At 37.7% G+C, this 16,710-nt stretch overlaps 1 protein-coding gene across 3 annotated transcripts in view; it reads right to left on the bottom strand.

The window, feature by feature from the left end:
* The window catches only part of MED13 (mediator complex subunit 13), a 99,373-nt gene that overhangs the window by 26,433 nt on the left and 56,230 nt on the right, over positions 1-16,710 (bottom strand). For 2 of the 3 annotated variants that reach the window (XR_009246944.1, XM_058676068.1), the window contains exons 12-17: positions 15,607-15,728; positions 13,246-13,336; positions 12,898-13,112; positions 11,757-11,953; positions 10,446-11,365; positions 192-353 (exon numbers count right to left, since the gene is read on the bottom strand). Coding sequence is in view for 2 of the 3 variants with exons in the window: in XM_058676068.1 (XP_058532051.1) it covers positions 192-353; positions 10,446-11,365; positions 11,757-11,953; positions 12,898-13,112; positions 13,246-13,336; positions 15,607-15,728 (1,707 nt within the window). In the remaining variant the exon portion in view is untranslated. The remainder of the gene's footprint in view (positions 1-191; positions 354-10,445; positions 11,366-11,756; positions 11,954-12,897; positions 13,113-13,245; positions 13,337-15,606; positions 15,729-16,710) is intronic. The other variant, XM_058676069.1, reaches the window with a different exon arrangement.

The raw sequence follows: 16,710 nt of genomic DNA, 5'->3' as shown, positions 1-16,710 counted from the left end.
ATACATAAACAGTGATGCAAGTGAAGTTACCTGAATGCAATAAACTGAATGCTGGAAACGTTCAAAGAAAGGCTATGACTGGAATTAGACCACAAAAATATTTCAGAAGACTAATGTGCTTATTATAATCAGGCATAGAAACTCTGAGGACTGATAAAATCAATCACTGTAAGTCACTATAAATGACTTACCGTAAGAACCTCGGCCAGCCATTTTATGAAACTGCTGCCAAGTGAGAGGACCTTGAACCCCCCAAGGTCTAATTGTTCTTTTTTTCTGAATGGCATCCTGAAGAACTGGCTGAAGTGAGAGCAGCATTCGAAGTATATCCTGTGAGCACTGCATAGTCACGTCTATAAGCATTTTTAAAATGAGAAAGAATAGTTATTACCAACACACAAAAAATTTTAAAATAAGAAATACATCTAGGGAAGTTGAACTCTTTTATCAAGAAGAAAATAAGTTCTTTATATGGAAAACTGTTAAGTTCTAACAAAATTACCTATAGAAATTATTCCAAAACATGTTCTTTATATAGAAAATTTTTAAGTTCTACCAAAAATTACCTATAGAAATGATTCCTTTAAGACACTTACACACAAGAAAGCATATAATAAAAAGGACTATAATTCATCTTCAAAAATAGTCATTAATTCATAAATAAATGTATAAGCCACAAACTAATCACAAAATATCTTTGTTTTTAAAACTTATTTTGGTTATTTGCATTGTTACTGGTATTTTGCCAGAAAGAACTATAACGCACAGAGACATGAGTTACACGTCATGTCCTTTAATTAAACCACCAGCATGGTAAAATGAGCAGCTATGTTAGACTGCTTATAGTCATTAAAGCCTAATTGTGGAGAATAGGCACACTATAAGAACTCTCAAAATAAAACTTGAATAAAAACAGATAAACCTGGTTGCACTGCTAAAACGTATTATCCATAGATAGGTAAGTGTGAAAGGTGATGCTCATAAATGTAAAATAGCTAAAAGAAAAATCACCATATGATACTGATATAACTAATGTGGCCTCTGAAATGTTTTCAGTATCATTACAACTGTTTAAGTATACTATTACAGGATTCAACTTTGATTATCATTGCCAGCCTTAATCTCCTATAACCAAATACAGTGCTTAATGATCATTACATGTAAACTACTATATAAATAACCGAAGATCACTGAGTCATTAAGCGTGGTAAAAAAAAGTTATCTGACATGGACTAATGATTAATACAGTGGTACATGAAAACAAACTGCAAAATTCTCTATGGAATAATGTGTATTCCTGTAAACATTTCTAGAAAACAGGTCTAGAAAACATTTTCACTAAGTTGGTTTTACAACCACATGGGAGACTTGTAAACACAAATGAAGAGCTCAACTCCAAGAAATTCTGATCTGAATAAACCTGAGGAAATTTGTATTTTAAGTTAGTATTATTTTAACAGACATCCTTTTCTCCTCATTACTGAACATGAAATATTTATTGAAGACGTACTACGGAGCATAAATTATACTAGTTGCTGAGAACACTAAATAAACAAATTCCTATTTATGTTTTCAGGCATCTTATAATGCTGGGGAGGAAAAACTGACCTGAAGAAAATGTAACTTTGTAATTATTATCATTTTACCGACTAACCAAGGAAAATAATTATATATACATAAGTTGATAATTGTAAAAAATACAAAGCAATTTCATACACACAGGTAGGACATATAAGGATTTCTAAAAGTGATCATGAGAGATAGACATGTAAATTAATATAAATGAACTGAGTATTCAGAAATCAAACTTCATATTTATGGCCAACAAATTTTTGATAACGATGCCAAGACCTTAATGGGAAAGATAATCTTTTAAACAGATGATCCCAGACAAATGGATACTCACACTCAAAACAATGAGGTGGAACTCTTCCACACAATGTATGTAAAAATTAATTAGGAGGGAACATGGACTTCTAAGAGCAGGGACTACAAAATATTTGGAAAATGTAATAAATTTTCATATTGGGCCAAGAAAGTTTTTGAAATGACACCAAAAACACAAGGAACAAGGAAAAAAACCAAACAAAAAAAAAAAAAAAAAAAAAAAACCTTTGTTCTTCAAGGAACACCATCAAGAAAGTGATAAGAATAACCCCTAAAATAGCAGAAAATATTTGCAAATCATACATCCTCTAGGAACTTTTTCTTTAATCCTTATATCCAGACCATATAAGGAACTCTTATAATTCAGGAACAAAAGATATAAAAAATGAGAAGAAGACCTGAAAAGACATTTCTTCAGAGAAGATATTAAAATGCAAAATAAACGAATGAAAACATAGGCCAGCACTGTAAAGCACTGGGTAAAACTAGTGCTTTTAATGCCAACATCCAATTATGTGTGCCAGCTGCTTCACTTCCCATCCGGCTCTCTACCAATAACCTGAGAAAAGCAGCTGAAGATGACCCAAGAGTTTGGGTCCCTGCCACCCAATTGCGAAATTTAGAAACAGCTCAGTGGTCATGAGCAGACTGGCCCAGCCCCAGCTGTTGCAGCCATTTGTGGGACAAAAGATCTCATCCTTCTTCATCCCTCTTTCCATCCAGGCTTTTTAAAAAATTAAACAAAAAAATCTTAACACAAAACGAAAATATATTCAACATCATCATTACTAATGAGGGAAAGGGAAACCAAAACCTCAGTGATATACTACTTCCTACCGATTATGACTATAATCAAAAGGCTTACAAAGGTAGGCATTTGGCTTAGTGGTTAAAACCAACATATTCCATACTGTAACCAGCTCTTGACTCTACCTTCCTGACAGTGGAGACCCTGGGAGGCAAAAGGTAATGAATGGCTCAGGTAGTAGATATCCTGCCACCCATGGGAGACATGAATTAAGTTCCAAGCTCCTATTTCTGGCTCTTCATGGGTAGTTGTTGTTATATAGGAGTAAACCAGTGGACTCTCTCTGACTTCCAACTATTAATTAAACAGAGAGGGAGAAAGGAAGAGGGGGATCAGGAAGAGGAGGAGAGTGCGAGAGGGAAAGAGAGAGACAGAGAGAGAGAGAAAGGGAAGAGGAGAAGAAAAGGAGAGAGGGAGAGAGGAAAAGATTGGAAAAAATAGAACCTTCACACATTGCAGACGGGAATAAAAACAATCTGGCAGTCTTTCAAAACATTATGTGAGTTACATGATCCAGCAGGTTCACTTAAAAGTCACAAAAACATATGAACTCATCCAAACTTGTACACAAATGTTCACATCAATATTACTCATAACAGTCTGAATAAACAAAAAGTGTATCCATACAATAAAATATTATTTGGCCTTTTTAATATTTAAAATTTATCATTGCCAAATATTAAATAATTATGTGTGGATAATTATATATAATAATTATTAATTAATTAGCATGGATGAAACTTAAAAAACATAATGCTAAGTGAAAAAATTCAGTAACTGCTGAACATATAATGTATGATTCCACTTTATGAAATATCTAAAAGAGTTAAATCTATAAACACAAGATGTAAACTGCTGGTTGCTCACATCTTGAAGGGGGAGTAGGAAGGGAAAAAGAAGTAACTAATGAATATGCAACTTACTGTTGGGGTGATGAAGTATGTTCTAAAACCAATTATAGTGATGGCGGTAAAACTCTGAATATTTGAACCATTCAATCATATACTTAAATAGCTGAAATGCATGATGTGTTTACAAAGCTCCTTAAGACAATTAGGGGTGGTATGATAGTGAGAATAGGCATAATCTAGGGCAAATTTTGAGTCTGTTTATTAGAGAGGGAGAGACAGAGACAGAACGAAACACAAACACACACAGAGCATGAGAATCACCCATGTGTTGGCTTACTACCCAGATGCCACCACCATAATCAATAAATCACAAAGCACATTCAGAAGTAACAACGCAAGGAGAGAAAACAAAAAGACTGGCTTCCAATGTTATACTGAGAAGATGGTAGCCAGTAAGATATATAGGAGACAAGAGAGTGATCTGCTTAAAAATCTGGAGGAAGAGGGGTCAACGCAGAAGGAACAAATAGCCAAAAGCTCTAATGTAGTAGCTTGGCACTTGATCATACTGCACTAACTTGACAAAACTATTCAAACACTAAGCATTGTTTCTTGTATTGTTTTCAATTAGTTTTTGATAATTCTTACAACGAAACTAAATTTTATGGTTATAGAACTTTGTATCAGGGTTTGCTGCTATCCAAAAAACAAAACAAAACAAAACCTACCAGGTAAAGCTCAATAGTTCCTAGCATTTGGCAAGTAAGTTTGTTAGACAAACACTAGTAAGCACCAGGATCCCATATGGGCACTGGTTCATGTCCCAGCAGCTCCATTTTCCATCCAGCTCCCTGCCTGTGACCTGGGAAAACAGGAGAGGACGGTTCAAAGCCCTGGACCCTGCATCCACAAGGGAGATCTGGAAGAAATTCCTGGCTACTGGCTTTGGATCAGCTCAGCTCTGGCCTTTTTGGCCATTTGATGGGGGATTGAACCAGCAGATGGAAGATGTCTGTCTCTCCTTCTCTCCATAAATCTGATCTGCCTTTCCAAAAAAATATATAAAATAAATAAATAATATTAATAAACCTTTAAAAAAAAAACCCGAGTTTCACTGTGTACCAAGCATCAATGCGTTATATAAATCAACCATTCTGATGCTCTCAATACAGTCAGAGGTAAATCTGTTATTAATCCTGAAAACTAACTAACGTAGAGAAACTAAATGGCACGCTTAAGATTACTGGGAACGTGTACTGACAGTTATGTTTCAAACTCAATCTGACTCCACAGCTTGAGTAAGTTTCTTTTTCAATTTTTTTTAAATATTCCTTCCTTCCTTTCTTCTCTCCCTCCCTTCCTCCCTTTCCTTCTTTCCTTTCTTTATTTGAAAGGCAGATTTATAGAAGAAGATATGGAGAGAGAGAGATCTTCCATCTGATGATTCACTCCCCAAATGACCACAACGGCAAGCTCAACTGATCCAAAACCAGGAACCAGGAGCCAGGAGCAACTTCTGCTTCCCTTGCAGGTGCAGGGTCCCAAGGCTCTGGGCCTTCCACGACTGTTTTACCAGATCACAAGCAGAGAGCTGGATAGGAAGTAGAGCAGCCAGGACTAGAATTAATGCCCATATGGGATCTTGGCACTTGCGACGGGAGGATTAGCGAATTGAGCCATTGAACTGGGCCTACCTTTCCTGCTTGTTTTTACCAATCACATTTGTATTACAATAATCTTGTCCTTTATTTTAACATCTGACATGTACTTACACATTTTCCTTAAAAAAGTTTTTTTAAAGAGTACCTCAGTCTCCCCCCCTCCTCCCACTGCCAAGATTCATTTACTTATATTGGGAAGTCATATCTACACAGAAGAGAGAGACAGGGAGAAAGAGCCTCCATCCACTGGTCCACTTCACAAGTGGCCGCAACAGCCAGAGTTGAGTCAATCCAAAACCAGGAGACAGGAGCCAGGAGCCTAATCCAGGTCTCCCACGCTGACTGCAGTGTCCCATGGCCCTGGGCCATCCTCCCTGCCCTCCCAAGCCACAAGGAGGGAGCTGGAAGGTAAGGAAGCAGCTGGGTCCTAAAATTTATTTTAATATTAACAATAATAATGTTATCTCACAGCCTCAAGAAATAAAATATTACAAAAACGATCTTAAGTACTCATCTATTTTTATTCTTCAGTCATTTCTGGACACAGGCAAAATTTCAAGAATTAAGCAATACAAATAAATACAATTAACTTTGCTTGTTTTGTAACTTTAGCAAAGGTAATACTCTGAAAAGATACATTGCTGTATTATTATCTTCTGGGATATTTTCTCTCTTCTTCCCCAAAACACTAAGATTCAGCTATTTGTTACATGCAACTTAAAAAAAATACTTATCTAAATGTTACAGAGAAAAAGAGGGAGAAACAGACATCTCTTCTCTCACTGGTTCACTCTCCAGATGTTGCAGTGGTAGGGGCTGAGCTAGGCTGAAGCCAGGTGCCAGGACGCTCTTCTTGTTCTCCCACAGGGATACAGGAACTCAAGCATTTAGGCTATCTTCCAAGCGTTCTCAGGCACATCAGCAGAGCTGGATTGGAAGTATAGCAGCACACTGGATGCCAACTTTGCAGGCAGTAGCTTTACCTACTATGCCATAGTATTCAATTTCAAAGCTATAATATTTCATACTTCATATGTACTACTATGATTATCCACTATCTCTGGGTGGGCATTTTTAAAATTTTTATTTCGCCCAACCTTGTTTTATAGTTTTATTTATTTTTACTGGAAAGTCAAATATACAGAGAGGAAGATCTTTTTTTTTTTTTTAAAGTGGATCATTTTGTTTTTTTTTTAATTTATTTCATTGTATTGTTGTTGACAATGGTTACATAGTTAATTACGGTTAAAAAAAAAAGGTTCAGGGGGTATAGGGAAGTGGGTAATACTATTATGTCCATATTGTTTCCATCATGTATCCGAGGTAAAGGGGAATATTGAGGGAGAAGCCTCACCCGGTTTCCCGCCCACCCCAAGTCCCGGATGTGGGGCATGCTCTGAGATATTTGCTCAAGTGGTTTTAATAGTTTTCCAGTTATGAATCGTTGCCAGTTTCACTCGATGAGGTCGTCCACTGATTGATATGGTCCATCATAAAGTCTCCGTTTGCCCCATATTTCGCTGCCAACAATATACAGCTGAAATGAATGATTGACCTGTTCTGTCTTCTGTCTTTTCTCGGTTAGAGTTCTGAGTCCAGCAGTTCGATTGGGGAGAAAGAAACTTTGAGGTATTCCCAGACTAGATTCTTGTATGTTCTAGAAAGCACAGGGCCCAGCACAGTCCATCACCCCGATCAGCTGGTGGTTGCAATTGCTGGGTTGGTTCTGTTTTCAGTCCCGAGTTGCACTGGAACCAATGGGTGTTGCAGTCCAGTTTGGTTCTGCCCAGCACATACTCGGCCCTTAAATCAACCAGTGGGAGCTGCAGCCTAGTCAGGGCGACCCACAATAACCCCCACCAGGCCTGCCCCCTACCCTGGTTTGCCAGTATGTGTAGCAGTAGGCCAGTCTGTCCCCCATCCCATTTGGCTCTTGTACTTGTCAATGGGTATTAAAGCTTAGTTCCATCCAACCAACTCAACCATCCAGCCCTCACGGGTGTTGTTGAGTGCCTCTCTGTCTAGCCACCCCAGCCCCCGTCCTAGTTTTCATGCCCTCCCACGGGAGTAGTGACCCAAGAAGGGGGAACCCACTTTTCCCCTCCCAGGTCTCTCTCACTCCTGGTTTATGCACTCTTTAGGTGGTTCTGTGGTTTGACTTGACAGAATTAGTCCCTAGTGCCAGCTGATGCTGCGGCTAAGCTCAAACATCCCTCACCCACTCTAATTTATGCTTGCACCAGCAGGAATAATCAGCCCAGCCTGGCATTTTCGTGATCTAGTCCACATGCAGCGCACAGGTGTTGCAGCCTTGCTTAGTCTGGTCTGTCCCCATCCCAGCTCACGCTCTCCAGTGGGAGCAGCTGTCCAGCGAGGGGACCAGCCCCTAAATCCCCTTGCCAGCTCCGCCCCTCCCTTCCTGGATCTCACGTATGCTGGTTGGGTGCTGCAGTCAAATCCAGTACAGGCAACCACGCCCTGGCATTCCATAATGTGTACTGGTTTTGTCGCGACCAAACCCGGCTCAACCCACACTCTGCTCTGGTGATCGGATTTGCCAGTGGATGACATGAACTGATTCAGCCTGGTCTGCCCATGACCCATGCTGAATGTGTGCCAGTGGGAAACTTTCCATGGCCTATTCTGGGCTGTTTCCTATCATGCTTCTTGCGCTAATCTGCAGGGACTGTGTCGTGCCAGAGGAGTTGCCCAGGCTCCTCCATCAGAACCCCTCCCAATGTCAGATTTTGCGCATACCAGGGGATCCTTGAGCCAACCCTACTCAGTTCACCTCCTGTCCTAGCAGGAACAGTGGCTTTGAGAGGAAGATCTTTTGTCTAATGAGTCATTTCCCAAGTGGCCACAATGGCCAGAGTTGAGCCAATCTCAAGCCAGGAGCCAAGAGCTTTTTCCCAGGTCTCCCACGTGGGTGCTGGGTCCTATGGATTTGGGCTATCCTTCATTGCTTTCCCAGGCCACAAGCAGGGACCTGGATGAGAAGCGGGGCTGCTGGGATTAGAATCGGCACCCATATTCATATGGGATACCAGCACGTACTTTAGCCACTAGGCTACTGTGCTAAGCCCATTTTATAGTTTTAGTTCCCTAGTAGTTAATAGCAATTTAAGGGCTGAATACCCGTGGTTAATAGTTCTCAAAATACCATGTACATGTGTTTTAAAAAGATAAGAATCAGATAAAAAGGCTTTTTTAAAAATTTTGTTTATTCATTTACTTATTTGCAAGAGAGAGACAGATCTTCCATCAATTGGCTCAACCGCAAAATGCCCACAGCGAGGACTAAGACAGCCCAAAGCCAGAATCTGCTCCAATTCTCCCATGCAAGTAAGAAAGAACTCAACTATTTGATCAACTTCTTCTTGCCAGGATGTGTAGAATTGGAGCTGGCACTTGAATCCAAGCACTCCAATATGGGTTATGATCATCCTATACCAAACACCTAGTTCCAAATAAAAGTTACTTGCTATATATGTCTTAAGAGCAGAGATTCTCACAAGAACTACATTTGAACTACATTTTGAAAGAGGTAAACTTTCTGCATATATTAGTGTATATGACTTAAAGCTTAAAAAGTTAATCAGTGGCATATTGAAACATTTTTAAAAAATATTTATTTATTGTTATCTGAAAGATTTTTTTTTTTTTTTTGGCAGAGACAGAAGAGAGTGAAATCTTCCATCTTCTTTGGTTCTCAAATGCATCAGAATATTGAGCTGGCACTGTGGCACAGCACGTTAAGGCTACCACCCATGATGCCCACATTTCATATGGAAATTAGTTTGTGTCATGGCTACTCCATTTCTGACTCAGCTCCCTTTAATGTAATGGCCTGGGAAAAGCAACAAAAGATGACTTAAGTATTTGGGTCCCTACCATCCATGTGAGACACAAGAATGAAGTTTCTAGCTATAGGCTTTGGCTTAGCCCACCTCTAGAACCGGCAGATGGAAGATTAATTGACCAATTATTCAACTATTCTTCCTTTTTCTCTCTGTGACTCTTTACAAATAAATAAGAAAATCTTAAAAATATTCATATATTCCAAGAATCTAATACATAAACCTCTAACGCTTCCCATCTGGCCGAGCAGATATCATGAATCTCCTGGATTACTGAAAAAGCCTTTCAATGGATACAACTGCTTCTACTGTTACTTTCACCATCTCTAATTCCCAGGCTCCTTTCCACATAACAGCACAACAGTTAGCTCTTGAAAAAATAACAGAAAAAAGGATGCTATTTCTTCAAAACTAGTCAACAGCTTCACATCTCACATAAAATTAATTACAGAAGTTTTCCATATAAAAGACCGTATGTGATTTTGGTGTTTAGCCACACGTAAGATTTCATGTCCTACAATTTTGCCCATAATCCAATACAGTTGCATGACAGTAGTCTTGTTAATCCTCAAACGTATCAACATTACTTCCTCAAGATCATGGCACCCAGCTTTGCCACTTCTGAAATACTTCTCCTTTAGTTAACCACATAGCTCACATTTCCTAGTTTATGTAGTTTATTCAAATGCTCCCTTTTCAGTAATATCTTCTCTGATAACACCAACTTAATAATTTTTAATCCTAAACATCATTTCCTAATCCTATCTATTCTTCCATGTACATGATCATTTTCTTGTTTACTGTCTGTCTCCTCCACTAAATTATGGGTTCAAAAAGGAAAGAAAGGCCTGTCATCATTGCATATTGGGTAAAGCTGCCTGCCTGCAATGTTGGCAACACAAATGGACACTGGGTCATGTCCCAGTTGCTCCACTTCCCATCTGCCTCCCTGCTAATATGCCTGAGAAAGCAGCGGACTACGACCATGCCCTCAACTCTTGCTTCAGTCTGGCCCAGCAATGGCCATGATAACCATGTGAGGAAGGAACTAGCATATGGAAGCTCTCTTTCTTCATCTCTCCCTCTCTATAACTTTGCCTTTCAAATAAACTAAATATTTTTAAGTCCAAATTAAGTGTCCATATTGTAACTCTGCCTTTCAAATAAATTAAACATATTTTTAAACAACCATTAAAAGAGTTTTAAGTAAAAAAACAAAACAAAACAAAAAACAAAAAAGAATTTTAAGTCCAATAATAAGAGTATATATTAACTGATGGGAAACTACCTCTAAAACTCTCTGCTAGAAAACCAAAGCAAAGTCATACAATCACAGGAAAACCACCAATTTATACAAGTATTTTGCAAGCAAACTTACCATTTCTTTTGGACCACGGATGTAAGCATGAACTTTTCACAAGTGCTTCATCAACTTTTCCTCCTGACATATTATCCATGAACTGACGCCCATGTTCTAACGCAAGGTAGCAATCATTGCAACAGTCCCGCTCTTCAACACGTACCCAATTGCTAATTACACCAATTTTGGGAAAAGGATCGTGGTCTGCCACTCCAAAGGGTGAAAATAAATTAGTGCACTGATCTTGTAGCAATAATATTAACTCATCAGGAAACTTTTCAGATTCCTTTAGTCCTCCATTAACTTGTTCAGCAGAAGTAGCCCTGAGAGCTTCAAAACGTTTTTCTGCTTCTTTGCCACAGTCTGTGTTGCGTCCTATGATATCTAGTTCATCTTCAAGAAATAATCCTGAATTATTTCCAAATTTTCTGTTCATGACTGCACTGAAGCCGCAGGTACATCTATACTGTGCTTCCTGCGTTGGATCTGGAATGTAAACTCCAACATCGGCACCCTTAATATTCATGTTGCAAACACAGATGCAGCAACTATCAAAGTTGCAGTCTTTAAACAAATTCATAACTGATTCTGAAAGAATGAGGTTTACGTAAAGACTGTGTGCTTCAGGGATAGAAGGAACAGTTGCAGGTTCAACAGAATTGAGGGGTCTGCATGTGGATGGGGTGGAAGCTGGTGAATACAAGTCTGAATTTTCGTATTTAACAGAACCTTGAGCACTGGCAGGTCCACCTGCTCCACGAGGAGTCCGAGGAGTCCTTGGAGTCCTTGGAGTTGGAAACCGAGGCGTGGATGGCGAAGGAAGAATTCCTGCTCCACTGTTACTAGGAGGTGCACTACTTGGAGGCATTCCAAAAGAAGTATGGGTTTGAGGTGTGTAGGCAGGGCCGTACTCTTGATCCATGTTATTTCCATCACTACTGCCACCAGAGTAAAAGAGAAAATCACATACAGGCATTACATAAGTATTGTGAAATACAACTAAAAGCATCCCAAATATTTCTAGTTAACACTGCAAATTATGAAAGAACAATCAGTAATAGGTACAAGGAGTTTTTTTTTAGTTAATATCTTCTGGGTGATTAAAAATTAAAAAGAATGGGCAATATGACAAGTGTACAAAAGGGGTAATTTTGAACTATGTATCAACAGAAAAAATGCTCCCAAAGACAAGTAATTTAACCAGATCATTTTTAAAGGATTTTCAAAAACCTATATTCTTTTGTCAGCCTGACAGGTCCTTCTATAAATAAAACACTATGATAAGCATTCATTTACCACAATAACTAAATAGTGACAATAAACTCATACCCTTCTTTGATGAATGGCATTGTAGGTCCTGAAGGAAGCAATTCCAACTTTCCAACAGTCCAACTCTGACGGTAAATACACTCTTCTGGCAATTTGATAGGTGGCAAACACTGACTTGGTAGAGTTTTTAGAGGTGCAAACATGGAACATCCCACTAGAACTTGACAATTTTCAGGCTTATAGACATAAGAAAAATCCTACAAATAAAAATCATAGTTTTCAGCATCTAAGTATCTGGGGGGGACAGGGGAGAACTGTAGGGAGAATCAACAAAAAGCGAAAAACATACTGGCTTTTTCTCCTATTTTTTTTTTAAGATTTATTTATTTTTATTGGAAAGGCAGATACACAGAGCAGAAGAGACAGAGAGGAAGGTCTTCTGCCTGATGGTTCACTCCCAAAGTGGCCGCAACGGCTGGAGCTGAGCCAATCCAAAGCCAGGAGCCAGGAGCTCTTGCGGGTCTCCCACGCGGGTACAGGGTCCCAAAGCTTTGGGCTGTCCTCGACTGCTTTCCCAGGCCACACGCAGGGAGCTGGATGGGAAGCGGGGCTGCCCGGATTAGAACCGGCACCCATATGGGATCCTGGTGCGTGCAAGGCGAGGACTTTAACTTCTACACTATCGTGCTGGGCCCTTTTTCTCCTATTCTTAAAATGCAGTGATAACAGATAAAACAAAGTCATACACATGAGTAAAACTCACATCTTGAGATCTGATTAATGTCTGTCACTCTTGTTATACTCTATAGAGAAACAATGGTCTTTCTACTTTTTACCTGTTGAATTCGTAGAGACAAATTAGGTTTGTGATTATAAAGTAAATTAAAAGTATGCTGATGTAAAAAAATAAGAGAAAAATAAGTAAGAAAAGAGCAAAGAGGAACAAAGGATGGTGAGAAATCCTTATGTTTTAAAGCGTATATATGAAAGATATGTCATCTGTCAACTTCATGCTTTCTCTCTATGAGCAATTTATTCTCTACAGTCACACATTCTTAATAATGTTACACAATTCAGTCCTCAAATTTGTATACTACAAAACTATAATCACTATGAAAGGGGTTTTTTTAATATAGCAACAAACTAATTATATAAGAAAATAAAAAAGCAAATTGCTTTTCTAGAAAAATAAAATACTTACTTTAACTTCAGATGGTTTTGGGCTACAGAATCCCTCATCAACTTCAATTTTGAACTGTGCTCCTATGCTAGAAGTATTTCCTTCTAGAACAGTTCCTCCAGGTGTTATATCCATACTTCCGTACTCTTTATTATTCATATTCATTGGGGAAAATCCCATAATATGTTGTTCTAATGACGGTGGTGTAGGATACATCTTATGAAGATCTGCAGTGCCTATATTTAATAAAGCAAACATCTTAATATGAGACCAAAAAAAAAAAAGGAGAATCAGTTTTTAAAAAACGGAGTGGGGAATTTTAAGATTGAAAATTTGCAAATTTATCTGGAACAGATATAGAAAGCTTACTTATGCAAGATAACGGGTCCAGATTTCCTGTCTTTGATTCCTTGCAGCTGACTTTATCATCAGATCCATTTGCTGATTTTTTAGATCCAGGCTATTTTTAAAGAAAGCAGTACATATTTATCTGAAATTTTATATTCAATATTATCTCAGAATAGCAATTACCCAGACATAAAAAAAATTCACCATCAAGAATATTTTGTATCTGTAAAAGTCAAACACACTCTAAGTTTCAAAGATACAAACAAAACAAAACGTTAAACAATCACTGACGGACTCCAGATAAGTTGCTCTGAATAACGACTCAATAAGCCTTCTGAATGACAGAGGAATAAGCTCCAAATAATCAAAAGTTTCCTAACATAGAGAATAACAAACAACTAGAAATCTAGTAAAATAAAACTAAGAAATGTGTGATAAAGGTTTTAAAACTGACATCAAAATTGCTTTGTAGTAAAAGATACTCCTAAAACATTTGTCCTTTTAAAGACATGAACTTTTCCTATATAATCAACAATATCTCTCAATTTTTCTCTTTGAAATAAAATGTATTCATTTGAAAGGCAGAGCTACAGAGGAGAGACAGACAGAATGAGATCTGGTATACACTAGTTCACTTCCCAAATGTAGCCCCAACAGTTAAGGATGTGCCAGGCCAAAGTCAGGAGCTTCATCTGGGTCTCCCACAGGTGTGCAAGGGTCCAAACACTTGACCTTTCCCTGGCACTCGTTAGCAGAGCTGGATGTTAAGTGAAGCAGTTGGGACACAAACATGAACCCATATGGATCCACTGTCATTGCAGGCAGTGAGTTTACCTGCTAGATCACAATCCCAGCCCCTGAATTTTTTTTATGTTTTTACATTCTTTCAACATTCTTCTTACTTTTGTAAACATACACTAACAGGTAAAACTAAGCAAAAACTTCAGAAACCTCATGACAGGGTAACAGCGTTCTTAACTATAAACAAGTTTTAACATATTGACCAAAGTAAGTTTTATTATCACCAATCTATCACCAATGTTTTTAGTGCTGACATCTGTACCCTGTCTTCTATTAGTCCCTTTGAGGCAAATATGCAGACTGAGTTCTTTGTGTGTGTGTGTGTGTGTGTGTGTGTGTGTAATACAAACAAAAATAATTTATTTGTTTCTTATTATATGCTTCAAAACACACAGTCACTGGAATACATAGTTGATTTCAATGCAGTGCAGACTGAGTTCTGACTACCAACTTCTTGCTTCAGAGGAGCCACAGCTGATACAGGAATGCTAGCTAAGACAAACTGTATCAAAGAATTCAAGGATTTAAACTCATGTAGCACACAGTGCCCTGATAAATGTTTCATTATGAGATATGAGGTAATCAAGTATGACTATATCTGCGATATATACACATACAAATATATAGGCATATATATGCTTTGTTATGGGATTTGGTGTGAAAGCCTATGTACAGTATACTTGCCATACACAGACACACAAATATATAGACACACATATGCTGAGGGCAAAAATCATGTTATACAGGACAAGACCAAAAGTACCACTGAAATTTAGAAGCAGATAAAAAAGGAATTCCTCTTCATAATAATATAGCACTCGATTGATTAATTTGCCAGACTTGACTTTCTTGGCCAACTATTTTTGTTCATTTTTGTTTATTAATTTGCAAAAGAAAGATCCCAGAAACATACAGAGAAAGATCCAAAGCTCCCATCTAAGTTATACCCTAAATGCCCATTACAACCGGCATTGGCCAGGGCCAAACCCAGGAACCAGGATCCAATGATTTGAAAGGAAGCTGGAGGCAGGAAGAGCTTGGTACTGAACTGAAGTAATTCAACATGGGACATTGAGTCTTAACTTCTAGGCTAAACACCTGCCAGGGAGTCTCATTTTTCTGAGTTTTAATTACTTTTATGTTTACCTTTCTATACAAATGAATATTAAATACTAAATTCTTTTTCTTTTACTGGTTTGGTATGGACCTATCTTATTAACAAGACATGCAATCTTAGTTTTAATTCCTTATGCACTCTCTAAACAAGTCAATTTCATACTTATTTCTCAAGTTAGAGGATTAAAAAATGGGAAAATCTGCTTCCGAAGAACTACAAAAAAGACATGGCAGAGCTCAAGTTAGGCTGTCCTTCAAAAATACTAACAAAAGAAAGACAAGTCAAAGCTTACAAGTGACCCTATAGACAAACATGACATTAAAATATAAACTAAAATCTTATTTTAAAATATTTCTTATTCAACAGTAAATCATTACTTAACACACAAATAACTTCTGAAAAACAAAAACTTAAATCAAGGAAAAAAATTCCCACCATCTTAATGATTAAGAGAATATACTCACTGTTAGCTCATCTTCGTCAGAATTGAAGAGATTATCAAGGTCAGTGTAAGAGACAGCCAGGTCTGAGTCATAAATCAAACTGGTTGATGGAGGACGAGTATGACCAGCTGGGCGCGGAACATCTAGAGGTGTTAATCAGAAACAAAACAAAAAACTCTACTACTGACCAAGTAAGTATCATTCTATTTATTTAAATTACATGCATAACTTAGCCTTTATGGAAATTATTTCTTTTAGAAAATCTAGAATTTTGCTGCTATTTTCGCTGATAAAATGTTGTAAATAATGGTGGCACCTTAGTGAGGAAGCTCACTGCCAAAGGCAAGATGAATACATTAACATAGCTAATACTTCCAAAATGAATTCTTAAAATTATAAACATTTTTAGGACAACAAATTAAACACACATATTTTTCTCTATTTTCCTGAAAGGTAATGACAGTACAATGTCTAATGTCTAATGTCTAATGGCTTCAGCTCTTGAGTCAGAGTAATTCAAGTCTAGGTCCAACACTAATGGCATGATCCTTGGCAAGTTACTCAATTTTTCTGTGCCTCACCAATGATGTGTATACCAAGAATTAAATATGACAGAATGTAGGTAAAGTCTCCCACACACTGCCAGGCATTTAATCAACAAATATTATCTTCAAAAATTTTTATTATTAAATTTTCTTTTTTTTAATTTTGGGAAAAAATATGATTGTTTCAGAAAAAAATACAAATATAAATTAAGTTCTGCTATATTTCTAGAACAGAAACAAAAACAATTTTGAGCCTGATGTTTAACTTTGCAAGTAATTCTCTAAATGTCAAGTTATTTCAGATAAATCCCTTTTCCAGTCTTTCATAACTTTGAAATTTTAGAGTACATACAAATCATCACAGGTGGGTGTATGGTACAGTCTTCAAGTTCAAGTCTTTAGGATTCAAGTTTCAGGGCTATTTCCAATTCCAACTCCCTAAATGTATATTCTGGATGGTAGCTGTTGACAATACCTGGGTCCTTGTCATCCATGGAGGACATGTAAAGACTGAGCTCCAGGACCCTTAGTTTTAACGTGGCCTAGAAGTTGCTGTTACAGGCATTTGGCAAGTGAACTA

The sequence above is a fragment of the Ochotona princeps genome, chromosome 17, assembly GCF_030435755.1.
Source record: "Ochotona princeps isolate mOchPri1 chromosome 17, mOchPri1.hap1, whole genome shotgun sequence".
In the NCBI taxonomy this organism is placed as follows: Eukaryota; Metazoa; Chordata; class Mammalia; order Lagomorpha; family Ochotonidae; genus Ochotona; species Ochotona princeps.
Note: the sequence above shows the minus strand (reverse complement) of the source record. Positions and strands in the feature narration are given on the sequence as shown.